General features: G+C 40.8%; 2 protein-coding genes across 2 annotated transcripts; one reads left to right on the top strand and one right to left on the bottom strand.

The window, feature by feature from the left end:
- Positions 1–1430: 1430 nt before the first annotated feature.
- LOC139136268 (uncharacterized) lies at positions 1431–6874 on the bottom strand. The gene is made up of 2 exons (XM_070703996.1): positions 1933–6874; positions 1431–1780 (listed from the first exon to the last, which is right to left on the bottom strand). The coding sequence occupies exons 1-2, from the start codon at positions 6872–6874 to the stop codon at positions 1431–1433; spliced, it is 5292 nt and encodes a 1763-aa protein (XP_070560097.1).
- A 7318-nt stretch (positions 6875–14192) lies between these two features.
- Positions 14193–16121, top strand: LOC139136267 (uncharacterized). The gene is made up of 3 exons (XM_070703995.1): positions 14193–14675; positions 14959–15721; positions 15808–16121. The coding sequence occupies exons 1-3, from the start codon at positions 14193–14195 to the stop codon at positions 16119–16121; spliced, it is 1560 nt and encodes a 519-aa protein (XP_070560096.1).
- The last annotated feature ends 1446 nt before the right edge of the window (positions 16122–17567 follow it).

The raw sequence follows: 17567 nt of genomic DNA, 5'->3' as shown, positions 1-17567 counted from the left end.
CTCTTCACGTAACAACTTAGACAAAGAGTGTTTTCGATTAGGGTTGACTCTTGGCAAACATGGCATGATCCGCTCAAAATCTATAAATAGAGGTAAAATTATGAACTCTTGGTGCACTCAAGATCTTTGACACGGAGGTTAACCTAGCCCCTTTTAAGGTAAATAGTAGCTTGTGTCTTTGTTAGCTTAGCTTCATTAGTAAGTCCAAATGTTCATCAAAAGACGTGCTTCGTGTACATATTAATTTGCTGGTCGCAGTAATCATTAAGTTTTCCAGTGTGTTCCCAGCGCAGACAGTGAACACAAGGAGTGAACCGGTGCACTAGTATATTCGCTTGTAGTTAATTTGTGTGTGTGTGTCGCGCGGGGGTTGTCTGCATTGAAGTGACATTGTTTTATGCTCATAATGCTGACTGGATTTGATGAAATCGACGTAGACTCCTTTCTTTCATGGAATGTCTGTCTTATGTGTATTTTTAATTTAATTTTATTTGTACAGAATGTAACCATGGACGCCGAGTGGGATGACCTGTCTTTGACAAATTTCCAATTGGACACAGTATTTGCGTTGGCGGACCAACACTATGAAAATGCTGTAAGTATTTATTTGTTTATTTATTTGTCTATTTATTTAATCTCTTTTATGTTGTGGGTTCGAATCCGATTGAAAACTATCCGTATATTCTTTTTAATTTTTTTGTGGTGATTTCTTTTCAGGGATCGGGGTTTCGTACTGTTGTGTTAGAAGTGACAAATCCGTGGTGCATGTGCATGTAATCAAATTGACATAATTTAATTTTTTTCCTACATATTTGATGAAATCTTTTTTAAAGTGAGAAGGGATGTGGGGAATATTCAGTGTAGTGATATTGGCCGCCGATCATTCCCAGTGACACTGAAGAAACTCACAGTTCTCGAGCGGCACGCCGCATCCATGTGCGTTGTCGTTGTAGGTTTTTTAAAAGCATGATGGGAAATCTGGTAGTAATGAGAATTTAACCCCAGAATCACGACAAAATAACATGAATAAATTCAACTATGAAGCAACTGTTGCCGGAAACTTTGTGACAAATATGTCCATGTTCACACAGTCCGCGCAAATAAATCATACCGGTAGTACATGCACAGTAATGAGTGTCCTGAAAAATGTGCATTTCGGTCAAAGTTCAGCCATCGCCTGTACGTAGATTCTCAAGCTCTAGAAAAGTCTCTGTTGAGCGAAGTTTTTATGTCATGCGCAGTAAGTGTTCAGAGCATCGACTGTAGTATATAATATTTTGCCAAATTTCCGGAATCAAGATAAACACGGTAAACAACAATAAACAGAATTAAGTTTGGTCTAAACGACAACAAATAACAATAATAAAGTTGGTAGGTTTTCCACACCCTCCCCCTATTAAAGTTACTTTTTACTTTAATATAGAGGTTTCCTAATCGTCCTCATTCTCGTTAGCAATGACACCAACTAGGCGATCTACCGCAGCAGTCTTTGCCCGCCGAGCAGGGCGTCTCAACTCTTGGTTGGTTTGAGATCTTTCCTCTTCATCAGCTGAAGTGCATGTCTGGTTAATCACAGGGTCAGCTTCTGGTTCAGCTATAGTGCCAACCCCTGTTGCGTCGTTAGTTCCGCTGACTTCCAGATCACACACCAACTGGAGTGGCCTCTCAACAACATAGCCACTGCCTGTCCGGATCTTGTATCCTCTTATCACTCCATCCTTACCCACTATGTTGTCTACAATCCGTCCTATCTTCCATTTGCTCGATTCTTGGTCGTGTCCTTGAGTAGAACAACCGAGTTCTTTCTTGGTAACTCCTGATCCTTTGCTTCAATCCTCTTGCTGTAACGTTCCTGCAAGGCGTGAAGGTACTCATTCAACCAACGTTTGCGAACGGTTTCTCTGCAGGATCTTAAGTACTTCAGCCGCTTACTCATCACATCTCTCGAGTCATCCATGTCATCGATGCTCTCCTCCAGAAACCGTGCTGGTTGTCCACGCAACAGCAGGTTTGGGGTGATCACTACTTGCTCGAAGTCTTCTTCCATATAGCACAATGGTCTGTTGTTCATGAACGTCTCCACATCGAGCAGAACTTCCTCAAGCTCTTCAAATTTCAGTAGTGCTCTTCCTATAGCTTTCGACAGACTTCTCTTCATGATGCCGATGAGTCGTTCAAAGAATCCACCCCACCATGGAGAACGTGACATGTTGAACTTCCACTCTATGTTATGTGTAGTCAAATAGTTGAACAAATCTTCATCCTTTTGCAACGTCGACAACCACCGTTTGGTCGCGATGAAGGTCTTGGCATTGTCGCTCACCATGACACTTGGTGATCCTCTGCGTGCAACAAACTCCTTCAACTGTCGCTTGAATTCATTCACAGACAGGTCTCTGCAAAGCTTGAGATGCACAGCTCTGGTGCTGGCACACGTGAAGAGGGCAATGTAAGCCTTTCTGGTCTCATGCTTTTCTGATTTGTACATGAGTGGCCCTGCAAAGTCCACACCTGTCACATCAAATGGCTCAGTGAATTCCGTTCTGTAGGTGGGCAAGGCTGATGTAGCTGGAGCATCCAACACCTTTGCACGATACTTCGCACAGTAGCTGCATTCATGTCGTATAGATTTGACTATGGATCGTAGCTTTGGGATCCAATATTTCTCTCTGACTTTACTCATTGTAGTTGCAACTCCCCCGTGCAATGTCTGAAGATGACAGTGCTCAATGATACGTCTCGCCAGGGCAGATTTTCTCGGGATGAAGATAGGGTTGTAACCTGGAACTCTGCCTTGACACCTCAGTATTCCATCTTCATCTACTGCTAATGTGACATCTGAAGTCATGTCGTTTGTTTGCTGTGTTATGTGGATCCATACCTTCTCTGATGCTGTGATCTCTGATTTAGTGAGTGGTCCCACTCGTCTCATCCCCTTACAGCCATCTATGAAACGCTTCATATATGACGTTATGCGTAGAAGCTTCCAGAATTTGAACTTGCTCAGAAGCTCTTGTGACCATGCTATCGTCTCATTCTGAGTTGCATCTTCTTCCAGTAGAAGCATCACTTCTCTTTTCTTCGTTGACTTTTTCTCTGACTTGACTCCCTCTGACTCTGAAATCTCTGGTTGAACTGGTCTGTCACCTTCTCTTGAGAGCCAGCTTGGCCCTTGAAACCACATCGTCCCGAGTCGACTTGGTGCTGACCCTCTAGTTCCCAGGTCGCTTGGATTTTCTGCTGTTGGCACATATCTCCACTTGGACTCTGTCAGCTCGCCAATCTTCTTGACCCGATTGCGCACAAATGTTGACCATTCTCCATGGTTAGACAGCCAGTATAAAACAGTGGTGCTGTCTACCCAACTGTGACAAGCCTTGATACCGAAATTGGACAAAGCTTTGCTTAGGTTATTCTGTAGTTTGGCTAGGGTATGTGCGGCTATCAACTCCAACCTTGGTATGCTCATATGTTTAGGAGCTATTCTTGCTTTAGCTGTGAGTAGATTCTGGCTGACCGGTGTTGAGTTCTCATACGCAACGATGTATATTGCAGCACAAACCGCAGTCTTGCTTGCGTCAGCAAATCCATGCATCTCATAATGTGTTGGGTTGTCAGTGAACACACAGCGTGGTACAGTTATGGTTGGTGTACGCTGCAAGCTGTTTATCCACATCTGCCATTTCCGTCGAATTTCATCTGGAATTTCCTCATCCCAATGTAGCTGAAGAAGGCACACTTCACTGAAGATCACTTTCGCAGTGATAGTAACTGGAGAACTCCATCCAAGTATGTCAAAGATGCTGTTGATATCAGCTAACATCTTCCTTTTAGTGATTGGTTCACTGCTCTTCTGACATGATTCAAAACTGATCGTCAATGTGTCCTCCTCCTTGTTCCATGGAATACCTAAAATCTTTGTCTCGTTGCTAGATGTGTTGTCAACAAACCTTGTTGTGTAAGTATCTTCTTCCTTCTTGTCATTCTCTGCGTTGAGATGATCGATGTTGCTATGCCATTTGTGAAGATTGAAACCACCCTCTGACAGTATTTTGGTGGACTCCGCCTTGAAAGTCGCAACATCATCTTCTTTGTTTCCACCACCTTGAATATCGTCAACATATGTATCTTCCAGCAAGCTGTGTACTGTTGCTGGATATTCCTGTTCATAGTCCTCAATGTGCTTCTGCAATGTTACACCGAGAATATATGGACTTGACGTCGCTCCAAAGATCACTCGTGTGAATCTGTACTCCGTCACCTCACGATCTTGTAGATTGTTATACCACAGAACTCGCAGTGCATCCCTGTCTTGTTCGTGCACTCTGATTTGCAGGAAAGCTTTCTGAATATCTCCTGTGATACAGAACTTTCGCATGCGATTTCTTGCAATGATGTCAAATAAGAGTGGTTGTAGTGGTGGCCCCGTCTCTAGGCAGTCGTTGAGTGAAGGGCTTCTCACGTTGGCTCTCGCTGAGCAGTCATACACTATTCTCATCTTTGTTGTTTCAGCCTTATCTCGGATGACGGCTTGATGTGGGACATAATGTACTGTCTCCCCTGTTTGATTGGCTGGTACAGGCTCAATCACTCCCATATTGATTTGTTCTCTCATGATTTTGTCGTACTCTTCTAATCTCCCGATTCTCTCTAGTCTCTTTGTTGTGCTGTATAGCCGAGCTGTGCACAAGCTCTTATTTGTAGGAAGTGGAACATGATCTTCCTTCCAGGGTAGTTTTGTTTCATAGTATCCACTCTCTGCCCTAGTCAACTGTTTCTTGAACTCTTCGTGAATTGCTGCACTTTCCTTTATATCTGTGTCTTTGATTCCAAGAACATCCAGTGAGCACAGCTTCTCAAATTCTTCTTGGCTGGATCTCAAAAAGAACTGTTTCTCTGTCTGACTCTCTCTCCCTGACTGCCGTCCAGAAATTGTCCAACCCAGCATCGTGAACTCTGCTCCTGGGTCCTTATCTGGGTGGGTTCCAAGGACTAGAGGTTCTGTTGTGCGAATCCTCTGGTAGTCTGCGACTCCCAATATAACGTGAACTGGCATTGAAACATCCGTTGTCTCTTCCTCGCTGAAATGTAACCGGTTGAGTCGTCTGTGTTGTTTCTTCAATGCAGGAATGTCTGGGTTAGGTAGGTGGGTTAATATACCTTTCTCAGCATTCACACACTCCACATTGAATGAGAAACCATCAACTGCCAAGGACTGTAATGTGATACTGTACACCTCAACAATCTTCCTTACGGTGCCGTACATCTGTTCAATACAACGTTGTTCTGTCTTCGCTGGCTTCAAGTGCAATTTTGTGATCAAGTCTGAGCATATGTATGAACTCCCTGCACCTGTGTCAAACATGACTCGAACTTTCTCCTTCCCCACTTTGGCAATAACAGTGGCATGTAATGCTGAGGCATGATCCATCACTGAGCTCAATCCCTTTTCCACTTTGGTATTGTCCGACACATCAAGCGTTGATTTCCCTTTGTCACAAATTGATGTATGATGCTTTCCTTTACAGTTCTTGCATCCCCGGGATCTACAGTTGACTGCAAGATGACCAAATCCTGTACAGTTGAAACACATCCTGTTTCTTCTCAGTATTGCTCTCTTGGTGGCCACATCCAGTACTTTCATACAGCCGTTACTCGAATGATCTTCTGAACTGCAATACACACATTTAATCTTGCGACCTTGTTTAGACTCTCCATTACTGCCAAGAAGTAACTTTTCTTCTTTTTTCCTCCATGACGTGTGTCTTGCTGAATCATCTCTTCTCCCTGTGGTAAGCTTGTCATCAACTCTCAGGGGATTTCTCTCGACATACTTTCGTAGATTTTCAACAAGCTGTTCCAAACCCCACTCTTCCCAATCATCGTCCTTTTGTACGAGAACTTCTCGCACTGGGCCAAGCTTGTCCATAAGAGTGTAGACTGAGCTTTGTGCAGTAGTCAGTTTCCCCATTGTAGTGAGAGTGCGAACTATCCTGGCAAGCCTGTTATAAAAGTCATGAATGTCACGCAACTTGTGAATGTTGGTCACTACTGGTAGTTCCTCAAGTTCCTTTATCAAGGCTTTGTGCACCTTAATGTCCTTCCCATATGTCTCGACTAGTATTCTTTTGGCTTCCTGGTATCCCTCTGAGGTATGTGGTAGCCCCAGGATATCCTCCTTTGGTTTGTCTTTCACCAGCTCTAGTAAGTAATTAAACTTACTGATTTCAGCGAGATTAGAACCATCCACCTCTACGGTAAACTGATTCCAAAAACGTAACCAGTCCTTGTAGTCACCAGAGAATGGTGTGATTGTATATTTCTGAAGCTTCACTGCTTGTGTTGAGGGCGCTGTTGAAGATGCATGCTCCCCCCTGTGGTCAACTCGTTCGGCACGGCTGGCTTCAATCTGTCTCTCGAAATCTAGTTTCTGTCTATACCACTCTTCCTCTCGTTTTTGTTGGCGTGCAGTTGCCATCTCAATTTCCATTTGTTGTTGAACTCTGTATTTTGATTGTTGCTCATTTACCACGCGCTGGATATGTAGCTCTTTTTCAAGCTTGAGTTGTACGTCTCTTTCCACAGCTTCGTCTAGCTGTTTTCTGATACGCTGCCGCGCCTCCCTAAATGCCTGGATTGACACTTTCTGTGTTGATGTCCACTCCTTCACATGTTCTAAGTCTGACTCTGCTTCCAACAGATATTCGGCTGTCTCGTCTTTCAATTTGTCTAATCGCTTGATCAACTCTCCTATTTGTTCATATGCCGTGGTAATGTCCGCCGTGTCCTCACTGTTGGATAGCTCTGCAATTTCATCAAGTTTGATTTCGGCAATTGCCAGCTGTCGTTTGAATCTCTCCTCGGTAAATGCCATGTTTTGTACACGCTTGTAAGCACTGCGATCAACAGTTATTCGACTGCAAAAACCTCGTTGCAACTGCGTCAGTTCTGCTTTCCCACGGTAACTTTCATCTAATTTGATTGATGATGCAATGCTGTGTACAACACTTAGTCCTATATGATGTACTCACGCTCTTTCCAGTATCTTTCTCCCGTCGTGGTCGCCACCGTTCAGTGTGGGGAATATTCAGTGTAGTGATATTGGCCGCCGATCATTCCCAGTGACACTGAAGAAACTCACAGTTCTCGATCAACAAAAAACATTGGTTTATTACGTTTAAACTCACAGTACAGAGCAGCACGCCGCATCCATGTGCGTTGCCATTGTAGGTTTTAAAAAGCATGATGGGAAATCTGGTAGTAATGAGAATTTAACCCCAGAATCACGACAAAATAACATGAATAAATTCAACTATGAAGCAACTGTTGCCGGAAACTTTGTGACAAATATGTCCATGTTCACACAGTCCGCGCAAATAAATCATAGTACATGCACAGTAATGAGTGTCCTGAAAAATGTGCATTTCGGTCAAAGTTCAGCCATCGCCTGTACGTAGATTCTCAAGCTCTAGAAAAGTCTCTGTTGAGCGAAGTTTTTATGTCATGCGCAGTAAGTGTTCAGAGCATCGACTGTAGTATATAATATTTTGCCAAATTTCCGGAATCAAAATAAACACGGTAAACAACAATAAACAGAATTAAGTTTTGGTCTAAACAACAACAAATAACAATAATAAAGTCGGTAGGTTTTCCACAGGGATTCCTTTGAAGGAAAATATTTCATGTAATTTTTTCATTTTTCATTTCTATAGAAGGAGTCGCCTCTGTCTGAGTCCCGCCAACCCGTTTAACAACCAGTTTTGGGATCGCTGAAAAATCATGATCATGATGTAAGTAACAAATACATTTATTGTGTTGTCTGTTTACCCCTACCCCTACATGGAAACGTTTTCCTCGCTGTAAAAAGAACCAAAGGCAAAATACTTGAAATTGGATAGAATTTTCATTTCAAATTCGATGCTGCCGTGCCATGTGTGATCAAAACAGTGCATGTAAACACTGCGTGTGTATATGGTGCATGCATTGCACTCTTTTCGATCTTGTCATCAGCCATATTGCCATTGACCCGTCACTCGATGCGTGATCAGTCGACTGGGTTGAGGTCAACGATCTTTTGCAATACTGTATTCGCCAGTCACACGAAAATATGACCTTCTCAAAATAGGGTCATGCGATCAGGTCGTGATCTTACCACGCAGCAACTTTGTAGCAAATTTTTGATTGACAGTCAAAGTTTGCTGTGCTGTGTGGGTATGGGGCCCTTGGAATAGTGGAAAATTCCGTCTTTTGTTCTGCAAGAGACAAACCGTCTGGCCTGTATCTGGCTCTGTTTTGAGCGGGGATTACCCCCTCCCAACTAGAATAAATAAATAAATAAAAAAATGAAGTCTGGACTACACTCTGCAAACAGTAATTTAGTTAAAAAACTTATCACCTCTTCCACCGGACCGTGAGGAATATATTTATAAACAACTTTGAATTTGAATTGTTGAAGTACACCGAAGTGTATAGTGCTCGAGAATTTCTGTGTAGGCGCGCACAGGCGACCTCGATCAGGTCATGATTGGTTATTGTATGGAGAGTTCAACTTTGATGTAAATTTCTGATCGATAGTTTCTCAGTGTGCGTCCGGAATCATGATCACAGGGAGTTCTGTAATGGTAGTGTGTTCGTAAACTACGCATAGACATTTTAACAGATCAATAAATTTTATCGATCGGTCTTTGAAATCTCTTCAGACGTGTTTATTTGGAAATCGTCGTTATGCACTGAACAGGGCTCTCGCCTGCACGGATATATGTACACAGTGCAAGTTTGTTCTTGGTTTCATCATGCGTTGACCTCTGCAGACCGTACATATAACTGAAGTTGGGGTTCAATCCAACTGTTTTGAGTAAACAAAATATGATTTGTTCTGATTGCTCTTTGTATAATTTTGTGTGTATGTGTTTCTAAAGAGGAAAAGTATAGGAGAAGGAAAAAAATCATAATTATTTTTAAAAGCTTCGTATATCATACTTAGTGTGATTACATTTATTCTATTCTAGGACCTCAGTAAATGCATGATATATGATGAGGAGGAGGAGGAGGAGGATGGCGGTGGTCTCAATCAATTTCCCTGAGTTAAAATTTTATTTTCATTGATTCATTAAAAGAAATAGGGAAAAAAAACAATTGCATTCCTTGACATCCAACTCTACATCATATATTTAATGATCAAAAAGTAATAATAGAAAAAGAAATAGGGGGAAAACAGCCAATTTTATTTCTTGACAAACTTGTATTATATATTAACTGAACAAAACAGTAATGTTAGAAAATCAGTATTCATGATTGCTGTGCCTTTTCTGCAAAAGTAATATTTTTCTTATTTTTTATTTTTTTATAGACAAACAACAGCTTATCCAACGAAGCAGTACATCAGACTGAGGAAAAATCTTGTTATGGTCAAGTCAGCGTGGGAGAAGAAACCAACATCAGTGAAGAAAAAGGTACTGTTGGGTCATCAAGTGGTAGCAGTAACAGTAACTCTTGTAGCGATAGTTATAGTCCTCATAGTAGTGACAGTTATAGTTCCAATGATAGTGATAGTGATAGTTACAGTTCTCATAATACTGATAGTCATTATAGTGATAGTTCAAGTTCTCAAAGCAAAGATATTTATAGTTGTAATAGTGATCATAGCCAAATCACAGGAAGTGGGGATAATATTGCCACACAGGATTTCAATGTAAAATTAAAATACCTTCTACACTCCTACATTCCTCATTCCCCCTCAAATATTCAAGATACTAGGTGTTCATCAAATTCTTCTGTCCCATGAATACCCAAGAATTTAATACCAAATGGAAAGCCCTCCTTTCAAATAATCATCAGCCTTCCACGCAAAGTTTTTCCCCACCATCACATCCAACATGTCAGTTTGGCGGGAGGTCAAGTGATGACCTGCCGTCAGATGATTTGCCATCAGATCAAGACAGCGGGGCAAATTATTACAGCATCATACTTGTCTGTGAACGACAAGTGAAAAAATTCAATGCGACAGCTCATAACTACGAGATACGATTCAATGATATCCAACCGGTGCATGATTTCATGCAAGTAATGGTAGTGCTACAAGATGTGTTTGAGAGTATTATTAGCCACTCACCCAAGGCATCTCTCCCAGGGACAGAGTACGCATTACACTTGAAAGTCCGTCCCTCTCCTATCAAATCTGGTCACCTTTTTCCCCTGTTCAAGAACTGACTGTGGACAGAGTGTTGGGCGAAATTGAACGTGTACTGCAGTTCAATGAAGAATTCACCCTAGATGAGAATGTTTCTATCAACTTCATTCATGTGCACATGCCTGATGGGACGGGAAAGACGTGGGGATGGAGACCTGTCAACATAGCCCGTCGCCTCCGACTGATGAGAATTATCATGCTCAGGTATGTTAATGCATGGGCATAGGCTTACATACACGTAAAATCAGTTTGAACATACTTTTTAATCAGACCTGGTCAGAAAATTGTGAAAATTGCCAAAAATATGTTTTGCATTTGATTAAGTTGAAATTTATCAAAATATATTACCTAAGTCAGATCACGTGACCATAATCTATTATTTTCCCGCCAAAATTGTATATTGCAAATAACTGAATATTCCAACCGTTAAACATCAAAATATTTAAAATATTATGACCAATTAATGTAAAATGGGATAGGAACTTGTGTTAGAACTAGTGGCAGATGCAAAATTATTGAATTTTGAATAACATTTCTTCACAAAAAACAACAAATACAATATTTTTGACGTTTTACATGAATATTTTGAATATCAGAAAGAAGTATAGATAGAGTTTCATGAGTGCCATGTATTTTTGAAAGAATAAGATGGATGTTGTTTCCAAAAGTGCAGAGAAAATCAAGAAAATTTAACGGGTTACGGTTGGAATATTAAAATTAATAAAGACATAAACTTTGGCGGGAAAATATCAGATTTGGTCACGTGACTCAACTCGTCAAGATTTAGGCGGACATTAATTTTAAAGAATTCAATAATTCCAATAATTAGGCCAAATATCAATCAAATCGCGTGGTTTTTAAAGATAACTGATCATTTTCTTACTTTGGGCTTGATGGGTACAAACACCCATGCATTAACTCACTCGCATCACTAATACCGATGAATTATGCTGTGCACGAGCGATAGTGAAAGCAACAGCCCACATCAACTGTAACAGTGATCCAGGATGGGACTATGTGCGACAGGGACGACAAGAGCAGAAAAGATGTGCATCCATACTCATGGCCAAAGCAGGTATTTCATCAGGGCCATGTGGATATGACGAACTTGGCAAATTACAAGCTGTCCTTCCATCCTATCGAATCCATGTTATTTCAGATGAAACGTCGGGTTATCTTGGTTATCAGGGAAAGGACACCGCTGAACACAATATTTACCTGTACCATCATAACAATAATTATAACACATCACATGCTCATTCAGTGTCGCGATTCGCCAGAATACGTCACATGGTGAGAAAATAGATACGTCTTGTCCCCATCGGATCGACAAAAGTGACATCAGAGGGTATTTTTTGAAAAGCTATTTCCCTAGGGAAATAGTTCTGACCAAATTTGGAAAAATGCCCCGTCACGTGACTGTAGTGCCGTCTGCACCTTTGCAACAATGGCGGGCGACTAGAACATGATGTGCGTCCGGGATAGGTGACGACACATTCTCCATGATGTTCCAACATTTTCCAGCATTCTAACAGTGTATGAACTTGAACAGCTAATCGACGGAAAAGATTAAAGTACAACTAAGAATGTCGCTGGGTATGCTTAGAATATTTTTTGAAAGAAAGTGGTACCACGTACAACTGAAACCACTTTGGAAACATCGCCCAGTACACTTGTCACAATGGATTGTTGCAGTGCAAAATATCAAAACACATTAAAAACTATATAACAATACACGGCCTCGGGGAATAGCGATGTGTTTCTGGTAACACACCGCCCCTCGGGATAATAGACAGGCGTTATAGCCCTCATGACCAGACTATAGGTGTTAACTATGATATCATCACGTCAATGCCCGCATTTCTACAGAGAAACTATTACTGTCCACTGTCACACGGGGTACCGAAACAAACATGACCACATCTGTGAAGTTTTCTGCAAGTGTTGCTGTGTTCCATCTGTATGTCCATCAACAGATAATCAGGTCTACTGCCAGGATTGCAATCGCTTCATTCGATGTCAACAATGCTTCAACAATCATAAAACACCTGGTCCACTCGCTCAATATGCAACATGTCAAGTCATTCGTCGCTGCAAGTTGTGTGGTGTTACCATCAATTGGGAAGAGCGAAAAAAAAGTAATGACGACAATTTGGGTGAAAATCACTACGGCCCAAAGGCGCCCCATTTTGTACGGTAATAGCGTCCCGAATTTTCGCCACACATACGTGGAGTGCGCGTTCACAGAGTAAATTTCACCTCCCGCGTCATGTTGAAAATTTTGCCGTATTTCCTTGCTGCACAGCTAAATATTGATGAAAGAGTAACAGGTCCTATTTTCCGTATATGCTGCCCTTACAATTATAATATTTTGGGAAGAATTTCACATGGGAATTCCAAAAATACGTAAGCGATAACAGCCATATGCAAAATTACGTGAAAAAAACAGTCAACAGCAAACGATCTTCAACTCGTCATTTCATAAAAATAAGAGGGAAACTCAAAAAAATAAAACCATAGAGTTTTAGTTACCCTTCATGATATCTGTCATACCAAATATTATAAAAATAACAGCGAAATGAAAAAGTTAAACCAACGGTTTTTTTCAGATGTATTTTTCATTTTACGATGTGTCTATCAGCTCGATTTCCCATAGAAAACAATGGCGTTTAATGTACTGAACAGACCGTACAACTCTCGCTCGTTCAAATTTCTCAATTCTGAACCAATGATAGTGAAAAATGGCACAGTGTTTCTTTGATTTATATACAAAATTCCTGTCGTTTTAGTTTTTTGAATTTCTCGACGAAACATGTTTTAGTTGCATTTTATTTTTTCGATCGCTGAATTTTTGCTCTTGCCCTCAATAAAATGGCGATCTTACGGCGTTTGCATATGCAGAATCAGGGTCTTATATTGACGCATTTTAATCGGTTAGCGTCTCTTAAATTGTACAGACCAAATACCTGTCAGGTTGTTGTAATTTACACCAAATTTTGGCGAATATCAACCATGAAAATTCCAGTAAACTGCAAAAATAACACAGAACAGAGGCGAACGGGCGTAGAGTCTCCACTGTAATCGTGCAGTGAACGTTATCGATCGATATTCTTTTGTCCGAAATTGTTACATTGTTGTCTCGCTCACTCGCGTGTAGTTCCCCGTTCACAATGGCGCCAAACTACGCCGAAGTGCGCCAAAATGTGCTGAAACGTACGTAAAACTATCACCAAAACTAAAAAAAGTGTCGTCGATATACTTTCAGTACAGGAAACCAACGGATACCTTGATGTTAAAGTGTATAAGTCAATATACGGGTAACTGTGGAAATGTTTATGACGTGACCTCAACACACAAGCGCCCGGCACGAGCGGCACCCAAACAGATTTTCGATCGATAATCTATTGAAAATAAATTGATACAATGTTCCCCGTTGTCAATAGCGACCGGCAGAAAGCGCTGTTCGATAGAATTATGCTTCGCGGAATACCGTACACTGAGGCACACTTTTGGGCCGTAGTGAATACTGCAGAGTATGTAAACAGTACCAAGACAGTGACCATTTATGCTACATCCAACCCATCCATGTTAGAAGAAAGAAGAAATCCACCAGAGATAGCATTCATGACGATGATGTTCACTTATTTGACTTTGAAGCTGAAGAAGGAAAAGAAGAGGCCAGTGAAGAAGAGATGAAGTAATATTTCTTTGACTTTAAATGTACCCAAGATGGGGGCGTCCATGTACCGAACTTGTGCATCGTCCAGTCCGAGTCATGTTCAGAGCAGATGTTCTATGGTCCTAACACCAAGCGAGAGTCATTGCGCACAATCTGCAAGGTTATGACGGACAATTCATACTGCAATACTGCCATGAGAACAACATTCAACCTGAAGTCATCATCAATGGAACCAAAATCATGCGCATCTTCATCCCAGGCTTAAACATCAAGTTCATTGACTCTTATAATTTCCTAACTGTGGCTTTCGCTCAACTTCCCGATATGTTTGAGCTGAATAAACTGCACAAAGGCTACTTCCCCCATTTCTTCAATACAGCAGAGAATCAAGATTATGTCGGTCCCCTCCCAGATTCCAGATACTACGCTCCTGATGGAATGAAACAGCATGCGAGAGAGAAATTCCTAAAATGGTATGAAGACGAAAGATTGAAAAACCACCCTTTCAACCTGAGACAAGAGCTTGAGGACTACTGCAAAAGTGATGTAGACATCCTGAGGAGAAGTTGTTTGAAATTTCAAGACCTGTTCAAACAACAGAATGGTGTAGATCCGTTCAAAGATAGTGTGACCATCACATCAGCCTGCAACGTTGTTTTACGCAAGAATTTTATCAAAAAGATACCATTGGGCTCATTTCAGACCATGGTTACATCCATCGAAGAAATCAATCTGTCATTGGATTGCAGTGGTTATAATGGATTACATTCAAGAACGATGTCAACATCCAACACGTCCACAATGGAGGTGAGAAGAAAATTGACCACTATTGGGTAGATGGTTATGACGAAGAAAGCAACACAGTATATGAGATGCACGGTTGCTACTACCATGGCTGTACGCGATGCTATGAAGACCATGACATTGTCAACTCTAAAGTAAAGAAGACGATGGCAGACCTTTACCAAAGTACCCAAAATAAGATGCGATTTCTACGTTTAGAGTGATCGAAAAGTGGGAGTGTGACTTCAAGAAAGAAATTCATGAATACCAAGAACTGCAAGAATTCATCAAGTCACTTGATCTACAGGAGCCCCTTCATCCACAAGATGCATTCTTTGGCGGCAGAACCAATGCCACTACACTATACAATGAATGTGTCGATGATGAAGAAATTCACTACGTGGATATCACAAGCCTCCACCCCTACGTACACAAGTACTGTAAGTACCCTATCAAACATCCGAAAGTCCGCACCAAGAACATTGTACTCCCTGTTCAATTATACCTTGGTCTGGTGAAATGTCGAGTTCTGCCTCCTCGCAATCTCTACTTTCCTGTTCTCCCCCTCAGAGTGGAAAAGAAGCTGATGTTTCCCCTTTGCAGAATTTGTGCAGACACCAAACAACAGTCACCATGTGAGCATAATGACGAACAACGGTCCTTCGTGGGAACTTGGACAACACCTGAATTAGCCAAAGCTGTCGAGAAGGGGTACAAGATCGTCAAAGTGTTTGAGGTATGGCACTACAGAGAAAGAGAAGTGTACAACAGAGAATCGCACACAGGTGGGCTCTTTACTGATTACATCAACACTTTCTTAAAGTTGAAACAAGAGAGTAGTGGTTGGCCTTCATGGTGTCAGACAGAAGATGACCAAGATCGGTACATCCGTGAGTACTATGACAGAGAGGGAATCCTTCTTGACAAGACGAAGATTCACCGAAATCCAGGCCAACGAGCATTAGCAAAACTAATGCTGAATTCTATGTGGGGCAAGTTTGCACAATGCAACAACTTTCCACAGCTGCAGTACATCAAAGAACCTGTAGAACTCTTCTGCCTGCTTACAAGTGAACAACACATTGTCAACAACTTGTCTTTAATCAATGACAACATGGTTGCTGTTCAACATACACTTCGGAATGAATTTGTCTAGGGGCTGTCAACACCAATGTTGTCATTGCTGCATTTACCACTGCATATGCTCGTCTTAAGTTGTACGATCTCCTTGAGTCAATTGGTGAACAGGTATTGTACTATGACACTGATTCAGTCATCTTTGTCAGCAACCCAGACCAATACGAACCTCATCTTGGTGATTACTTGGGTGATCTCACCAACGAACTGGATCCTCCCAGCAATTTCATCACAAAGTTCGTGTCAGGGGGAGCTAAAAACTACGCCTTCTGTCTAGCACAGCCCAACAGGAAATGTAACACCACTCTTTGTAAAGTCAGGGAATCACCTTAAATTATCACAACAGGTTAGACGTCAACTTTGATGCCATCACTTGTCTTGTCAACACCTGTCAACATCAACCATCACCGTGAATGACCCGTCAAAATCCGATGTGTTGGACGTAATGTAGTATCCAAAAGCGAAAGTAAAAAGTATGCCCTAGTTTATGATAAAAGAGCTCTGATTGGAAATTACAAAACTCTTCCCTACGGTTATTAAACTGTACATTGTATTTGAACCCCACCCCCCAAGAAATATCAATTAATGAATGTCACTAAACATTTGGCAAATGTTTTCTAGTATTTCACAACATTGTGTTATTAAAGTAGTTTTGAATGCTTTGTCAGAAAAAAGGTATTGTATTTTGCAATTCAAGAAAATTTAAGAATTGTAAATGTTTATACTTAGGCATGAACTCATTGTATTTAGTATTGCATTTCAATTTGTTTTAGGAGGATAATGTAAAGAATTTTAGTGAAGGTGTTTTCACAATTCTCACATGTTTCAGCAATCCATCGTTTGAATCTATTGTATAAATCCTATTCAAAAAAAGTCAAACTTGATCTTGTATACAGGTAGTTTGGCAATTTAAAGAAAAAAGAAATCTGATCAATATTATGGTAGATGTATTCTGATCATTCTGTTTTTAAGAGTTGTATCGTTCATTTTTAAAGTCTTGAAAATGTATGTGTTTGAATCTTTGAGAAATGAAATTTTGAAATGAAATTTTGCAAATGAAAGAGATAAGAATGTACATTTTACCCCATGAAACTTTAGATATTGACTTTTGAATTGAACACGACAGGTCAACAGTTTTATTTGTTTTTGGTTTGTTTTGAGAGAGAGAGTTCAAATAATCTGTAGATCTCAACTTTCACCTTTAAAAACTTTTATATGTGAACCAAACAAAAGTTCCTGATTAATCTTTTTGTAAAGTAATAAACTGACGTCAATTTAGTTTATTTTAAATGATTCAGAGGCTGGTTTGAATTTATTTGTGAGTGTTTATGTGTAAACATTTGTTGAGTGAGGAAGCATGTTTGTTTGTGTGTATGTGTGTGCGTGTGCATGTCCCCTTGCCCCGAAGGCCAAAAAGTGGGCCCCATTGCCCTTAGGGCCACCTAGGAAGATTGGTCTTTGTCGATGAATGAGATCACACTTTCCCTGTTATTGGACTCTCTCCACCCCTCTTGACCCTTTTAAGGCCCCTTAACCCCCGGGCCTTATTTTGCCCTCCCTCTCTCCAAGAATGAGAACTTCCTTTCTAATATAAGCTAGTACCATTTTTTAGTAAGGCTCATTTGACGCAATGCGTCTCATTCTGCAAACACTCTTGAGCTGATCATCAATAATCGAGATTTCTCCAATCCTATATTCTTCCTGTATTTGTGTGTGCTGCCATACATCATCTATGATAAATTTTTCAAAAGGAAGCCAGTCTCATGTTATGAAAACATT

The sequence above is a fragment of the Ptychodera flava genome, chromosome 7 (assembly GCF_041260155.1).
Source record: "Ptychodera flava strain L36383 chromosome 7, AS_Pfla_20210202, whole genome shotgun sequence".
In the NCBI taxonomy this organism is placed as follows: Eukaryota; Metazoa; Hemichordata; class Enteropneusta; family Ptychoderidae; genus Ptychodera; species Ptychodera flava.
The sequence above is the reverse complement of the archived record's forward strand: the minus strand, read 5'-3'. Positions and strand labels throughout refer to the sequence as shown.